The sequence below is a fragment of the Lutjanus erythropterus genome, chromosome 1 (genome assembly GCF_056507025.1).
Source record: "Lutjanus erythropterus isolate fLutEry1 chromosome 1, fLutEry1.hap2, whole genome shotgun sequence".
NCBI lineage: Eukaryota > Metazoa > Chordata > Actinopteri > Lutjaniformes > Lutjanidae > Lutjanus > Lutjanus erythropterus.
The window spans coordinates 28,820,297-28,837,148 of NC_139317.1; the positions used below are offsets into that span (position 1 = coordinate 28,820,297).

The 16,852-nt window shown below is 38.6% G+C and overlaps 1 protein-coding gene across 2 annotated transcripts in view; it reads left to right on the top strand.

Moving 5' to 3' along the window:
• galnt2 (UDP-N-acetyl-alpha-D-galactosamine:polypeptide N-acetylgalactosaminyltransferase 2) overlaps window positions 1-16,852 on the top strand; it is a 77,271-nt gene that overhangs the window by 31,036 nt on the left and 29,383 nt on the right. For both annotated transcript variants that reach the window (XM_084719059.1, XM_084719067.1), the window contains exon 2: window positions 15,006-15,093. In XM_084719059.1, coding sequence (XP_084575185.1) covers window positions 15,006-15,093 — 88 coding nt within the window. The remainder of the gene's footprint in view (window positions 1-15,005; window positions 15,094-16,852) is intronic.

The window sequence follows — 16,852 nt, forward strand, 5'->3', positions numbered from 1 at the left end:
TCAGCTTTTGCCCATGGTCAACTGTTCAAAAGGCAAATAAAAATTGCAATAAATCATAATATGAAATTTCAGTACTTACGAATCATAATACATATGGGATCCACGCCCAATACATGTAAGCACTGCCGGCAAGCTCCGCAAGCAGGAGAACTCAGTTTTCTTGGTCAGTATCGCACGCACTGAGGAATTTATTGCTTCAACTGACTACATTTATTTACCATCAACATACCCATAAAAAGTGGTGAATTTTCCCTTTAATTTTAGATGAAAGCTCATACTCTCCTTTAATGTTATAGTTATAGATTCAAGACTTAGCGGACAGAGACAAGCCTACTATTGGCTGATTATTACATCCTGTTGCTCTGCTTTCTTCTCTCTGTAGTCCTTCTCTAGGTTCCCGTCTCTCTCTCTCTCTCTCTCTCTTTCTGTCTGTCTGTCTCTCTCTCTCTCTCTGTCTTGTTCTCGCATCTCTGCCAACCACTTATGGCGAGAGTGTAATCAGCCATGTGCAAAATGTTCCACTATAATACTTCCCTTCAGCAGCATTTAGTGAAAGCAGTTAAATTAAATTGCTAAATTAAAAAATACTCACAGTTCAAGGAGGGTCTCAAACTTAGTTCCTGAAAGGTGGTGTTAACCCAAAGCATCATGGTCTCACTTAAGGTCCTTTGAGCTATTGGACCATATGATTAAATGAAGTTGTGATATTAGTGCGTGTTATGCTGTGACATTTCCAGGCATATTTTTTTAAACATGATGGTTTCATTTTTTTTTTCATTTCCAGCTCCTTGTGGCTGTTGTAGATATGAAGTGGAGAGGAGCTTGAGTACTGCAGCACTGAGAAAATAACTAAAATTCAAAATGTTAAGATCGTGACTGGCTGAGGAGGAAAAGGAGGAAGAGAGAGTAAAAAGAGATGAGGGCTGATGTTTGGAGGGGAAAAATGAGAGAGGAGAGGAGACGGGAGGAGATGCCACCACATGACAACAGAGGAGAAGGGAGATGGGCTGCATTAAAATGAAATGAACTTAGGAGGAATTGGATGTGCGCAGGTGAAAAGTTCAGTCGTATGTAATTTGACAGTTTTATACCAAAGTTTGCTGCTACTGAGGCAGTTAGTTTCAGCAGGTTGAACTTCAGCGTAATATCGCTGGAAAGCTCTGCTGGGAGGCAAAACAGAATGACCGCAAATGCCAAAACCCTCTGTCTGCATCCTCCCTCCTCATCTAACCTGGCCGCCTCCTGTGTGTAATGACATCCCAGTTATGGCTGTTTTTTAAGAGCTGCTCTCAGCAACAAGCTTCTTTCACTCCTTTCATGTTGAACTACTGCCAGAAGATACTCTGTGTGTGTGCGTGCGTGTGTGTGTGTGTGGCCTGAGGATACAGTGCTGTGATTAAAGCGGAGAAAAAAAATGTGACTTGTTCTAGATTCTTTCTTCTCCTGGATAAACAAGTTGCAGTGTGAGCTAGAGAGGACAGCATCACCACGGGGAGCCTGAATCAGGGCTATTAACACGGTCACAGTGAGAATTCATGCACTCTCACGAATGAAGGCGTCACATTTTTGTACAAAATAGATTCCATATCCCCAATTTGGTCTTCCTGCTCGTATATTTGGAGGGTGGGAGGATAGTACTCGAGACAGATGGTGGGTTGCAACCTAATTTTTGTTTTCAAAGTTGTTAGTTGTCTTCTAGCAACAGTGCGCTCTTTGTTTATAGTGATTGGCCATGTGACACACAGCCCTTCACATCTACACACAGGCCCGCTTTATAAACTTCAAAGTTCAGGACCTGCAAAAACCCTTTTTTTCTTTTTTAACTGCTTTTCATGAACTGTGAAGATCAAGCAAATTAAGAGGAGCCAGTTGGCCAAATGGGGTTTCTGTGGTCTTAAATGTTTTAATAGTACTGTTTAATTTTCTTAAATGTCTCCCTTTACTCTTTGGTAAACTTTATGTTCTTAAGTTTTTAGCCAGGCTAGCAGCTTGGCTCTTGCATTGGTAATTTCAACTACCATCATCATCACGTCAGTATGTCAATGTTTTCAAAACCTTTTTACTTTTAGTTTGTACTCTAGTTTACCTTGCAGAGTATACTGTTGGATGCAGTATGCACACCACTGGGACATACTACTACATCTAACATCGTGAACTTTTACCCTCTTGTTCATACATCTGTTGCTGTCCGTAGCTTGAAATTTAAATTAAAAACAAAAGGTATGTGATTTAGAGCGCAGTTAATAAGCTGTTATCTGTCTGAGCTCACTTGGCAGCTCAGTTGATGTGATGTATGCTCTGCTGTGCAGAGAATTATGGGTCAGAATAGCCAGAAGAGCATACTGCAAAATGCTACTAGATGCCGTGGTATTTTTGCCATTACATTATGTATTGGGAGTGGACATGGTAAACATACCTGCTAAACATCAGTATGTTGGCATTCTTAGGAGGCTCATACAAGATGAACTGCGCCTCCCCTAAAATGCTGACAAGACCAGGCGGCTGCAGCAGGAGGTGGAGACAAAAAGCTGTTGTCAAATTGGACAGTTTCAAGCGGCCTTCAAAGAATATACAATACAGAATATACCTGTTAGATCCACCTGTCGGCTACCTGTAGTTTGCAGATCATGTTCAGATAGTTATAGCTAAACAAATAAAACACACAATCTTGATCACAGATGAAGCTGAAGCAGAAGAGATACCCCAACTGTCCCATGATCCTTTGGTCTTTTTATGTCTGCCTTATAATAAACTTGTAACATGTAACAGGTATTTGCCCAATTTGATAAGTCCTATATAAAAATTATTATTATTATTATTATTATTATTATTATTATTATTATTATTATTATTATTATTATTATATCAGCAACACATGCTTGTTAACAGATTAAACCTTCATTGCACAAGACTAATGTATCTTGCATTAAAATATGAGCATGTTAATATGATGATGTTAGCATTTAGGCCAAAACAGTGTGGTTCTGCACTAAGGTGCTAGCATGGCTGTAGACTTTTTAAGCAACAACATAAATGTATAGTGACCAAATTTAGACATTTTGTATGATTGATTTCCTGCATTTATCCCTTGAGAAAATAGTTTGAATATTAACAAGGGTGAAATGTGTCCACAAGATTTACATAAATTAAGTGTGTCTTTGTTCTTCCTCCTTTCTCTTCATCAGTGGTTATCTATTGGTTGACTGCAGTTTTTGTTCTTATTTCTTTGTGGTTTAGCACCAGGGTGAGTTCATTTTTAGGTCAAGTCTGAAGAAGTTAAAAGCAGCCTCACACCAGGCTTTGTGCAAAGTCATTCTTTTCACATTTTGATGTTTATCTGACCAGGCAGGCGGGTTATACATGACTTCCTCTCATTTAGAGTGATGGCCAAAGTGAAAAAATAGTTTGGTTTGAAAACCTTGTCTTGTGTATCCAAGAAGACCGTGTTCTGATTCCCTCGGGACAGCCGGTGCTGTATGACATTTCTCTTTTCACTCCCAGGGAGGTCAAAGGTCGGGCTCAGCTACCTACCAGCATGTGTTGATCTGGGTTCAGTATCTTGCTTGAGGACACTTCAGCAAGACAGATGCTGGCTGTCACTGGGGCTTGAACCTGATCTGTCCACTTGAAGGACATTTTCCCTAATCACTGACAGCACTCACTGCTGTATCCTGCCCTGTGGGTGAAAGACTGCACCAAGTGACACAAACATACCAGTAACACAGACTTCTTGGTTTTGGTGACATTAACACGAGACACATTAAATATAACTCTAAATGTTGGTAATTTAGTGGGAGGTGAGGTGCATAATGTACCCATTTATTTCTTTTCTGATAAAACAAGCAATTGGGAGTTCTTTCTTGGACTCTGGAGAATAATAAAGGATGTTTTCTCCTGTATTATGAATTTTTCCATCTTGATTCCATCCCTGTCTGCATCTTTCTCCTTTTTAACTCTTCCCCCATCTTTCTGTCTTTCACGTCTTTTTGTCTCTCCTTCTCTGTTCTGCTGTGTCACTCTGGCAGCACTTTTTTGCTCTGCCATCTGACAGATGGTCGTGACACATAGAGGCAAAAATACACACTTCATACACACACTGAATTTCAAACGACACACTCACATACACACACGCACACACACTCAGTTCATTCAGAGGAGGACATGTGATTTGTGTCTGTCACTGTGGTGTAAAGACAGTTTCTGTCCAGCTCTTTGGTCAGTGAGAGAAGAGCTGAAGAAAATCTCATAAATGCTCCACTGAGAGACGATGACATTTAATTAAATTTAAAAATACTTCACACTGGTTGTATTGTCCTCTTGGTGTTCTTTATAAAGTCATGTAAGTGGTGGTTTTAAGTGTCTGTGTGAGCCATAGCTTCTTTTTGTGTCGTTTGGTTATCTATTTGACTTTTTTAATCTGCCTTTTCGGGATTTTCCCCCTGTGGTGTCTGGTTTGTTTTCCTGATTTGAGCCACCTAACAACTCTCGTGGGTGTCTGTGTCCCTGCGGTGTGTGTTTATCTCTGTGCTTTGTTGTTGGTTTATGTGGGGCAGCATGACGCATCTTACTGCACACGCTGCGATAAAGACGTTATATTCATTAAGAAAAGAAGGACAATTTGGGGGCTTTTGGGTGACAGGAAATTAAAAGGGCCAGCGAGAACATGACAACTGACAGTTTATGAGCAACAATCTCAGTCACAATATGACAGTAGCATGAGGCTGTATGTCAAAGCACCTGAAGTCAACTAACTATGAACGCTCACTGAGGTTGACAGAGTGAATTTCAATGTTCAAATTTCACTCGGATGTCAAAAGCGCGATGGAACAAATTTGTGCCTAAATCTGCCTGTTGCACACATCAAAAACAACTATTTCTATCTTCTGTTTTACAGCTGATTGAGCTGAACACATCACTGACTCCTCATGTCATGACTTTATATGAACTCTGAAGAGGAGCACTTTCACCCCCTTTACCTCTTCTCCAAGAAATGTCTAAAAGATGTTAAAATTTACTGCAGTTAAAGGATAAATCTTTAAAATATTTGCTAGAATAAATCATGAAAGGACCATAATAAGTCATCAGAGGTTAATCTGAAAATACTTGCTTCTGTGACAACAACACTACAGCTGTGTTTTCCTCCTTTGAAATTTCCCTTCTGGACAAAACTTGTGTTATGTTCACCTATTTCTCATTAATTGGTGTTAAAAATAATGATGAATGATCGTTGAAAAAGTAAGTGTCTGGTTATGAGTCATAACAAATCATTAAAAATCTTTTAGAAGAAGTAGATGAACTCCAGAGTGTGTATTTTCACAGCGGTGGGCTTTTGTTTTCAGGATAATGAACTTAGCTGTACATTTACAGACAACTGACAGTTATAAACAGCTGATGATCAACAGTGTAGGACTCCACAACAAGTGTTTCTGAAGCCTGCCTGAGTTTCCTCGAGCCTCAGGAGGAGGGGGTCGGGGGAAACAACTCACTTCAACCATAGACTGTATATGAAATAGGATTTCACTGTATTTCAGATATAGTTCTAACTCACTATTTGGACTGCAGGACACATTTTTGGGTGGCAATTATTACATAGTGCTCCTTTAAAACCACAAATCTTTCAAGAGTTTACATAAATGAAAAAGTATTGAGCTAAATTGGGGCCAAAAGTTTTGTACTTGAAAAAATAAAGTTTGAAACTGAAAATTGAAGCTTTGATCTTGAATTTTGAAAAATACATCAGTGTATTCAAAATAAAAATAAGTGTACAATTTTTTTTTTCAGGTTAAATCTAATTATGATTCACTCTGGTAATTCTTTTAAATAAATTATTTATTTTCATTTTTCACTTTTATATATTTTGATATTTGAAATCCTATTTTTTTTCAGTTGCACGTTTTATCTTTTCAGATTCAAACTTATTTTTACCGTTTCAATTTTTTTTTTTTTTTTTTTAGTTATGTGTTTGGGCTTTTCTTGCCTTTATTTGATAGTATAGCTGAAGAGCAGAGAGGAAAGGGGGGTGAAGAGGGAGGAGATGACACGCAGCAAAGGGCCACAGGCGGGAGTCGAACCAGCGGCCGCTCCAGAGGACTGATAGCCTCCAAATCTTATCAAAATATATGAAAATGAAATTCAAAATTCAAAAGAATTACCAGAGTGGCTCATAATTATATTTAACCTGAAAAAAAAATTGTACACTTATTTTTATTTTGAATACATTGATGTATTTTTCAAAATTCAAGATCAAAGCTTGAATTTTCAATTTCAAATTTTATTTTTTCAAGTACAAAACTTTTGGCTTTTTTTTTTCTTCCTTACTTTTTTTTTTTTCCTTTTTTTTTCCCTTTTTAAATTTCTACAAAACGGCAAGGGGTGGGAGGGAGGTGTATCGGGGATGCCTGATTGTCTGCTTGTTTGTTTTTTCTGTTGTCTTCTGTAATTAATTGTGTATAATGTGTGTAACTGGGAATAAAACCAATAAAAAATTGGTCACAAAAAAAACTTTTGGCCCCATTAGAGCTCCATAGAAAAGCCACATACTATCAATCAACAGAATTCAAATGTTAGTTTAGTCTGTTTTTAGTCATTTCATAGCTAGATTTTATTTTTAGACACAGTTGGCAGCCCTAATGAACTGAGGGATGTGCGTTGGGCACAACAGAGCTCTCACACCTGCTTCTCTGATAATGGGATGGACTTTAAGCCCCCGACAGATCAGATCAAGTGTGTGTATTTGTGTGTGTGTGTGTGTGTGTGTGTGTGTGTGTGTGTGTGTGTGTGTGTGTGTGTGTGTGTGTGTGTGTGTGTGTGTGTGTGCGCGTGTGTGTATGTGTGTGTGTTAACATGTCAGCTCATATTTGTGTATATAGGGGTTTGTGAGCTCATGTGCATTAGTGTGTTAGTCCGGTTACACACATGGTTATCTGTCTGAGAGAGAGAGAGTGTGTGTGTGTGTGTGTGTGTGTGTGTGTGTGTGTGTGTGTGTGTGTGTGTGTGTGTGTGTGTGTGTGTGTGTGTGTGTGTGTGAGTGAGTGATCCAGTCTTGGTCAAGCCTCTGATCCACAATAATCTGATCACATCCAATGATAGATTACCACAGATCAGAGCCAAGAGCTCACCAACACACAGGAGTGCAGAGTGCCCTGTGGCAGTGTTTGCTCATATATATGTATGAATGATGACGACACAATTGTCAATAAAAATGAATGAAAATGAATGACAGAGCCTTCAAACACTCACAGTATATACATGGATATGTGTGTGATGAGAACAGCTGGAATACAAGTGAATGTGGGACTTTTTCCTCTGCACTAACTTCAACCTCAAGCCAAAAACTGGTTTTGATTTCACACTGTAGATGCAACCATGTTTCTGATACAACAAGCAGTGCCAGTGCTCCGATTTGCTCTGTAAGCTTAATTCATCACAAAATCCCTCCAAGAGGCAACAGAACAGTACAGCAGGCATCGAGAGCAGCAGGGAGAGGAAGTAATGAAACGCAGTGATGGACAGCAGCGTACAGTGAAGATACAATATGCTGCTGAAGGTTGTCATTACTGAAAACCCTACTTAAATTAAATTTGTTGCTTTGTGTTGTATTATACTGTTATATCTTGAATTGGTTGTACGCCAAGAGTGAAATGGTCTTGAATGCAGGCCTGTGCTCCACTTTTGTTTTTCAACAGGGAAAGGTGAACAAAATTAAATTACCTGCTAAATTAAACCCATTTATCTCTAAAAAAGACTAAAAATGTCTACAGCCACGTGAGCAGCTACTTAGTCACAGAGGTGCTTTGAGCTAAATGCAAACATCAGCATGCTGACACGCTCACAATGACAATGCTAACATCCTGATGTTAAAGGGATAGTTCAGAGAATTTGCAGTGTGGTTGTATGGGCATTTGATCACTGTGTTACCTACAGTAGATGGCGGTGGACACACCTCCAGTTTGGAGAAGCAGAGAAGAGTACCAGCACAGAAGCTGTGGACAGGGTCAGCAGAAAAACCTGTTTTATCCTCCTAAAAATCAATATCATTTTAAGTGTATGCTATATTTGAAATATTCTCACTTTTCTGATGGGAAACTGCCCTTATATAAGCCAAATATTACTCTTTCCAAACCAACCACACTTCATAGGTGAAATTAGTCATTTTACTGAGCAGAACATGGGAGTTGCTGGTGTGGCACTGCCTCAATTTATTAGTTAGTTTGTGTGTGACTTTGGTGAATCCGAACTATCCTTTTAAAACACCAAAGTCATACAATAACACAAACATAATTACTGATCTAGTCGGCGGTAGACCAGCAATCCCCATGTTCTGCTTGCTAAAATTACTAATTTTACCCATAGTTGGTTTGGAGAGAGACAGCCTTATATGAGCCAAATATTACAAACAGCATGGTGAAGCAGTAAAAATATTCTAGATATAGCGTGCACTTAAACTGATATGATTTGTTTTTTTAGGTTGACCTTTTTAAATGACTAAAATACCTTTTGTTTCATTGCTTAGCTTCTGTGCTGGTGCCTCTCTCTGCTTCTTTGGTCTGGGTGTGTGTCAGTCACCCAGACATTGCTTCTTTCTCTAATGTCTCTGGCTGTAGCTGTTACACTGAGGTGTGTGTTGTTTGTTTTTATGTGTGTGTACACCATTTTAATCAATCATGTTTTTGTTTAGAGGAGTGGCAGATACAGTCTGGTGGGGCCATTTTCACCAAGAGGTTTTCAAAGCCATTCATGTGATGTCAGTTATAAAAATAGCTCTCCCAACATCTGCTCTCTACTTACCCTTTTAAATCATGTTTCAATCAGTGATAAGTCATATTTATAGCAATCATCTGGTGATAAATCATGCCTACTGGTTCTTAAAGCACTGTATTGTTCTCATAATCTCCTAATGCTTTTTGTCTCAGTGCGATCTGTGATGGACTGCAATTCCCATAAATCACAGGCGGTGTTTTTCAGGCTGCAGAGATGCAGTTAAAGCACTGTACTTTCTCTCACATTACATTTCTTCAATTCACGCTTTTTGTTTTTTTGTTTTTTCCATGATGTTAAATTCAACTTTTCCCATTTCTTGTTTCTAGTCTTCCTCTCTCTCACTCCCTCTCATCTGCCCTTCTGTCACCTTGTTCCCCTCACCTGTCTGTCTGGCAGGAAAAAAAAAATGAAAACAATGAATTTCTGCAGCTAAAACAATAAAAAATGAACCAAGAACTGCAGTTATAAAATGAGTATTCAGTATTTACAAGCACAGCAGGAAGAATTCGCTGATCTGTTCCCAGAACCAGCTCTTCGTGAGCATGTTGAGGGCGTACACGCGTACACAGGCGTGGGACTTGAAACAGATTTTTAATTCCCAAATACGGAATATGAACTATTTGAACCTATCAGATATGGTGTGGTAAATGTGTGTCGTTAAGAAAAAGCAGAAGAAAAAGTGGTTGATTTCCTCATTGGACACAGGGCATCACTTTGTTTTGATAGTCTCAGCATTCAGCAGTAAACTAGTAGATGTTCAACTGGCTGTCAGCAAAATCTTTGTAGGTTTTTTAAAGCCAGCTGTCTGTTGTTTAAATTGTCTTCTCATAAGCTGGTTGTAAATTGAGAACAGCTGCTCATATCATACCTATCAAAAGGCCCGTTGGTCACCTGTCAGCAGGTTGGAGCTCGTATCATGGAAATAAATTTAGGTTAAGCCAAATACCAGTATTTCTTTGAAAGAATGTGATAATATTATGGCTTCACAATTTATTTTTGTTTTTATATTTGTTTTTTTTAATTCTATTTATTTATATAACTAGAAAGGTTCCATTGAGATACACTGTCTCCTCTACCAGGGATTCCTGCTCAAGATGGGCAGCAAAAAGTAGCATTAAAAAAGTTTAATATACAAGTACAGACAAAACAAATGAAATATGCCTTGCAGCTCATTCGAAGCATGAAAGAAAAATGCAGATTAATCCAGATTTATAAGCTTGAGATACACTTTTGCAATAAAAACAGACATGAATTCATCTTCTTAAACACAGTAAAGTCTGTTGAAATATTTCATATAAGTTACAGTGCTATTTACGGTTACAAACCACAGGGCATCATGATTGACTACATCCAGTATTTTCAAAAACACATGAAGATGCATTCATATGAATCACGTTACTATAGTCTAATTCTGACAAAGGGGTAATTTTAATCCTTTTCTTGCAGTACAAATGAAACGAAAATAAATCTTGACTTTGATTCTCTCAGTGTTAAGATCATACAGTCAGTGGCTGATGAGCAGGAACATGTAAAGAACAGAAATTGTTCTTTTATGAAATTATTACCAATTTTAATTTAACAAGTAACATCTGCAATAAGTGTAGACTTTAATGCTGAATTAAAATCATTCGATGCTCACACTGAGCAGACAGACCTTTGATGCAGAGGAAATTCTGACTTGTCAAACACAGATGTACCTAATCATAGAAATGGCCGCATTACATTAAGTGTTGCTAATATGGGCTTTAATCATGGAAGACATTTCAAATGTCACAGCTGCTTCAGTTTCAGGGTGCTGGTATTGTTCATGCTGACTCACTGTCATGACATGTTAATACAACAGAGCCATAATTAATGTGAATGTCTGTGAACCAGGCACTGGCTTACTGGTATGACTTTCACGGGCTGTAGCCATCGTTGATGTCATTAAAGTTATCAGTTGCACCTGTGCTTTACAGCTATGACACACTTATAAATGCCAGAAAGGTCTGCAAGCTGTGATGTCCCTTTTGGTCCACAGAGTCAATGTCTGGATCACATATTTACACAACTTCATTGTCACTGAACAGTTGGATGATGAAACCGTGAATATTTTAGGACTCATGACTCTCTGTTCTTCTGTCAAGGGCTGCAGGCCTCATCTATGAATTGCTATTGAAGGGTGCACAGTATGTATGTAGCCGTGTGTGCATCCTCTGACCGTTTTGATGTTTTTGTGCACTTGCCCATGTCTGCTTTGCACATTTGTTGATGCACATGAGCTCAGATGCTTTGGGGAGGTCTTTTCTCATGAGATGCAGAGTTTCCACAACACTGTTTCTAGATGTTTCTGAAGAGGCCCCTGAACTGAAGTGTGAGGCAGCCAGGCATGTAAAGAGACAGCTGAACATTTGCATGACGAGGCAGAGGGCATAACAGAGATGGCCAATCTAATCTGAGCAACAGAAATACACACCTTAGCTGAATTCTTTCTGTGTCTGTCAGTTTTTTAAGGTCTTACAATCACACAATGGTGGTGTTGTACTCACAGCAGCCTAAAAAAATATTGACAATATCACACCACTGTGAAAGATGTCAGCACATGCGAATAGTGAGTTGTGCAAATAGTGAGAGTGAGTATAATCGCTGTGTGTTTACTGACACCCAAAAGCAGTGAAAAAACATTGGAAAGGGGAAGATGTTCATCTGGTTTACAAACCATGATTCCAAAAAAGTTTTGATGCTGTGTAAAATGTAAATAAAAACAGATTGGAATGATTTACAAATCCATTACAACCTAAATTGAATTGAATACAGTATACATGATAATTAATTTTCAAACTGATAAGCTTTATTGTTTTTTTGTAAATATACTTATATACAGAATTTGATTCCATGCAACACAAGATATCCTCAAAAAAGACTCATTTTACATTTACAAGCATGGACAGGGTGAGGGTCACCACTGGGTGAAAAACAGTGTGGGCAAATACTCCAGAAGTGTAAGGTTTCTCAACACAAAACTGCAAGGAAATTAGGAATTTCACCATCTACAATCCATAATATCATGAAAAGATTCATAGAATCCAGAGAAATCATTGCATGTAAGGACAAGGCTGAAAAACAACATATCTCATGCAGCACTGCATTAAAAAACAACATGATGAGATATTACTACATGGGCTCAGGAACACTTTGGATAACCGCTGTTAGTAAGCACAGTTCATCACTATATCAACAAATGCAAATAAAGAGTCTACTATGTAAAGAAAAAGCCATATATCAACAACATCCAGAAACACTGCTGACTTCTGTGGAGCCTGAGCTCATCTGAGACGGGCTGCTGTAAAGTGGAAAAGTGTGCTGCGGTTTGACAAGTCCATGTTTCAGATTGAAATCATGGATATTGTGTCCTCCCGGCTAAACAGGAAACAAACCATCCAGATTGTTACCAGCACTAACTTCAAAAGTCAGCATCTGTGATGGTATGGGGGTGTGTTAGTGCCCATGGCATCATGGCTAACTGTCACATCTGTGAAGGCCCCATAAATGCTGAAAGGTACATACAGGTTTTGGAGCGACAAATGCTGCCATTCCATCCATCCCTGATTATTTCAACAAGACAATGCCAAGACACATGGACAGACACTGGTCTGCCTGCAGTCCAGAACTGTGTCCCTATGAAAACGTGTGGTGCGTTATGAAGCACAAAACATGACAACACAGACACCAGACTGTCGAGCAACTGAAGTTGTGTATCAAGCAAGAATGAGAACGGATTTCATTTCAAAACTTCAACAATTTGTTTCCTCAGTACCCAAATGCTTACTGGGTGTTTTTAAAAGAAAAAGCAATGTATCACAATGGTGAATGTGCTCTGGTCCAACTTTTTTGTAACATGTTACAGACCTCAAATTCAGAATGAGTGTATTTTACAAAATATTTCTTGTATATACAAAGAAACAAAAACATTTCTCAGTTTATTAGTATATTTTAAGTCAATATAGGTTGAGAAGACTTTGCAAATAATTGCCCTCCCTTTTTTTAAAGATTCTGTTTTACACAGTGCCCTCATTTTTTGGAATTGGCGTTTACATAATCTCTAGTTGATCAGCCATAAAGATGGAAGATTTCATACCCAGCTCAAAATGCAGAGCCATGAAATATTTTGTTTTGAAGAGTTGACCGTAAAATGTCAGTAAAACAAAACAGCCCAACAAAGCAAAAGTCTGAAGCCAATTTGGAGCTTTATTTTACCTGAAAATGTGTCCCGATTTTCCCTCAGAGCTTGTCAAATTGTATTCCTGCAGAGAGTATAATGCCAGCTTTGGTTTTCATCCTACACTGAGCATGACCATCTGATGGTGCACACACACAGCTGTCGAGAACACTTATAGAAATTGATTTTATGTAGGATTTTTTGCAGTAGTTGTTGTGGGTGTTAGATGGTCCAATCTTCGTTCAGTTGCTGAAAAATAGGTATAGTTTTAGAACAGATTGACACACTGTCCTCAGCAGATGAAAGTCTGGCACAGAGTGAAATGATGGGCGAGAGTCGCAGAAAACAACAGCAGTTATTTTGCTGCTAGAAATGCAAAGGCCTAAAAAGCATAAAACATGGAAAAATAGTGTGAAAATCCTTTTTCTAACCTTTACCGTTTCTCTCGCTGGCAGAAATAAACTGTTGAACACTATTTGTGTCACTAACGTCACACTGTCATCGGAGGTTCTGAGGCAGTAAAGAAAACAGATCAATAAAGCATTTTGGAGAGGCTGAAGGTGAATGGGAAACTACAGAGCAAATAAGACAGTTGGACAATAGTCTTCTAAAGTCAAGGGCACAGGTCTGGACAGGGAATGAATGTGCTAATTGCGGTGCCTGCCGGTGTATTGATCCAGTGGATTTTAATGGTAACATAGGTAGACACAAGAAAGAAATGACTCACTCATCTGTCCATTTCTGTAAATAGTGAGGACACTGATATGATTGTGGCTCTCTGTGCACTGATAAAGTTGATTATTGAAGATTGAATGGAATGAAATATGTGTATGAACAGATTTATTTATTCAAGACAGCTGCAATCTTGCCATGGTCTAAATGGACTTAACTGAAATGTTTAATTTTCTTTTTCTTTTTTTGGGGGGTGAGTTTGGAATAAAATATAGATGCGGGTTGACCTGTACATATCATGATTCAAGCCTGAATGAAGCCTAAAGTGCCAGTGTTTTTCTTGTTCCTGCACTTAAATGTTTTTATCTTCGCTGTACAGTATGATGTATCTGCAGATTTGACACTAGATGGCTGTTTTCACAGTCATCTGCTGAAAATGTAAAATTCCTCTGTGCTCATTGGAAATCTGATTTTAAGGGGGGGACCTATGAGCATGATTTGTGACATCACAAATGGTTTGAAAGCCAATCCTGGTACAGTTTGCAGCGTATGCATATGTGTTGTTGAAACACGATGCCCCCAGCACACATAGACTGAGAATAGACTTAATAGTGGAGTAGGAGACTTCTTGTGTCCAGCAGGAAAACTTTAGAAATGAACTAACTTAGCATATTCATAGACTCTTGAATTGTTAATGAGTTAGAGAAGTAGATGGAAAAACAATGAAAGAAACACACACATCCATATACCTGATGGGATGGGTGCTAGACCACAAAAATACCTGAACAGAAATCTACACACCAAAGAGGAGTGATGCAGCAGTGATTTGTGTGATGTTTGAGCTCCAGCCTTCTCCTTTCCTCTTATTTTTTCAGAAGATTTGCGATGTGCAACATGAATTCTATATCTTATCTACATTGTATTTATTATAGATGTATACTTTTTTTTGTTTAGTAAACCTGCTTTGTCATGTAGTTGATGTATGATGAATTATGGGTGTTTAAGCTGGTGGCTCTTTATATATACAGAAAAAGTCTGAGGAAGAGCCTGCAGCTTGAAATGCCACAGGAAGAAGCTTTAAAGTATACAGATCTCTCTTTCTCTATTTAGAAGGAGTATATACCTTTTAAAGGATTTTAATATGGAAATTATATTTTTTTTAATTAAGAAAAAAACATATCAGACATACATTATTGTTCCACGCAGACTATTTATATCTATCTTATCCATGTCTGGAGGGGATTTTTGAAATGATAAGATTCTCCTGCCTTGGATACGATATCTCTCAGCTGATCTCCTGTTTACTCTCCTGTTTACTTGTTTTCAGATTAAACTGTGTGTAACCATGCTAATGTGTTTGTTTGGTTTGTTTCAGGATGATTGGGGCTCCAATGACTTATCCAGTAGGAGCAAAACTCACGGCACAGATGACAAGTCTCACGGCCCGGAGACTCTGCCGCCAGGTAGGATACACTTCCCATCATGCATTATAACCACACTGTGCCTAAATTAAAATGCTGGGAATGGATAAGATACTATTAATGATTATAACCCCAATTTCAAAAAAGTTGTATGTAAATATAATGTAAATAAAAACAGAATGTATTGATTTGCAAAAACCTATATTCACCCTATAGTCAGTTTAATGCAATATAAAGGCAAGAGATTTGATGTTGAAACTGATTAAATGTATTTTTTTTATATGAGTTCAGTCTTTGAAGCCTGCATCATGTTTTAAAAAATGTTGGGACGGGGGCATGTTTACCACTGTGTTACATCACCTCTTCTTTTAACACTCAGTAAATGTTTGGGAACTGAGGACACTAATTGTTGAAATTTTGAAAGTGAAATTCTTTCTCATTCTTGCTTGATATATGACTTCAGGTGCTCAACAGTCGAGAGTCTCTGTTGTTGTATTTTGCACTTCATAATGAACCACACATTCTCAGTGGGAGACAGTCTGGACTGCAGGCAGGTCAGGCCTCTTTCACTAAGAAGTCACACTGTTGTAACATGAGCAAAATGTGTCTTGGCATTGTCTTACTGAAATAAGCAGTGACATCCCTGAAAAAGATGACCTCTGGATGGCAGCATATGTTTCTCCAAAACCTTTCAGGATTAATCAGGCCTTCACAGATTTAACAGTTACCCATGATGCCATGGGCACTGACACACCCCCATGCCATTACAGATGCCGTCTTTTGAAGTTAGTGTTGGTAACAACATGGATGGTCCTTCTCCTCTTAAGCCTGGAGGTCATGACAGCCATGATTTCTGAAAACAATCTGAAATGTGGACTCATCAGGCTTCAGCACACTTTTCCACTTTGCACCAGTCCGTCTCAGATGAAGACAGAGGCTTCTGTGGATGTTGTTGGTATTTGGCTTTCCCTTTGCATGGTCAAGTCTTAACTTGTATTTGTAGCTGCAGCGACAAACTGTGTTTACTGCAGCGGCCTTCCCAAGTGTTTCTGAGGCTGTGTAGTATCCTTTTTACATTCATGACAATTTTTAATGCAGTGCCGCCTGAGGGGTCAACGGTCACGGGCATCCAATGTTGGGTTTCAGCCTTGCCCCTTACGTGCTGGGATTTCCCTGGATTCTCTGAATCTTTTGATGATATTATGGACTGTAGATGGTGAAATTGCTAAATTCCCTGCAGTTTTGTGTTGAGAAATGTAGTTATTAAACTATTGGACTATTTGCCTCGCACAGTTTTTGGGGAAACAAACAAACAAAAGCCATCAAATAAGTCTTGTTTACTAATAAAAGCTAAGATATGTGACCATGATCTCCCTCATGATCTCTTTGTTAGTGGTTGTGATTGTGCTAAAGACAGGACAAATCCATCACAGCTGTAAAACATGTGTGTGCATGGCAGTCACTTTACACCACAGTCATGTATCCAGAAAGTATTCCACATCATGTTCCCACAACCAAAGCTGTTTAGAAATGTGGTAACACAGTGGCATAGTTTGAGTTTTATTACCAGCAGAACATGAACTTCCTCAGCCTTCTTAACCTTACCATGTTTAAATGACCACAGACAAAGAGAATACAATTCAATACAGTCTGCAGTGTGACACAATCTTCAAATACTGTAGCTGCAAATTTAACCAAAATAATTCAGGGATCCATTTTAATCCTGCCGCAAAACCCAGCTATGCATCTCCACCCAGACTTTGAGAAACATTGTCTCAGAGTTGGACGGTGTGGAGCGGAG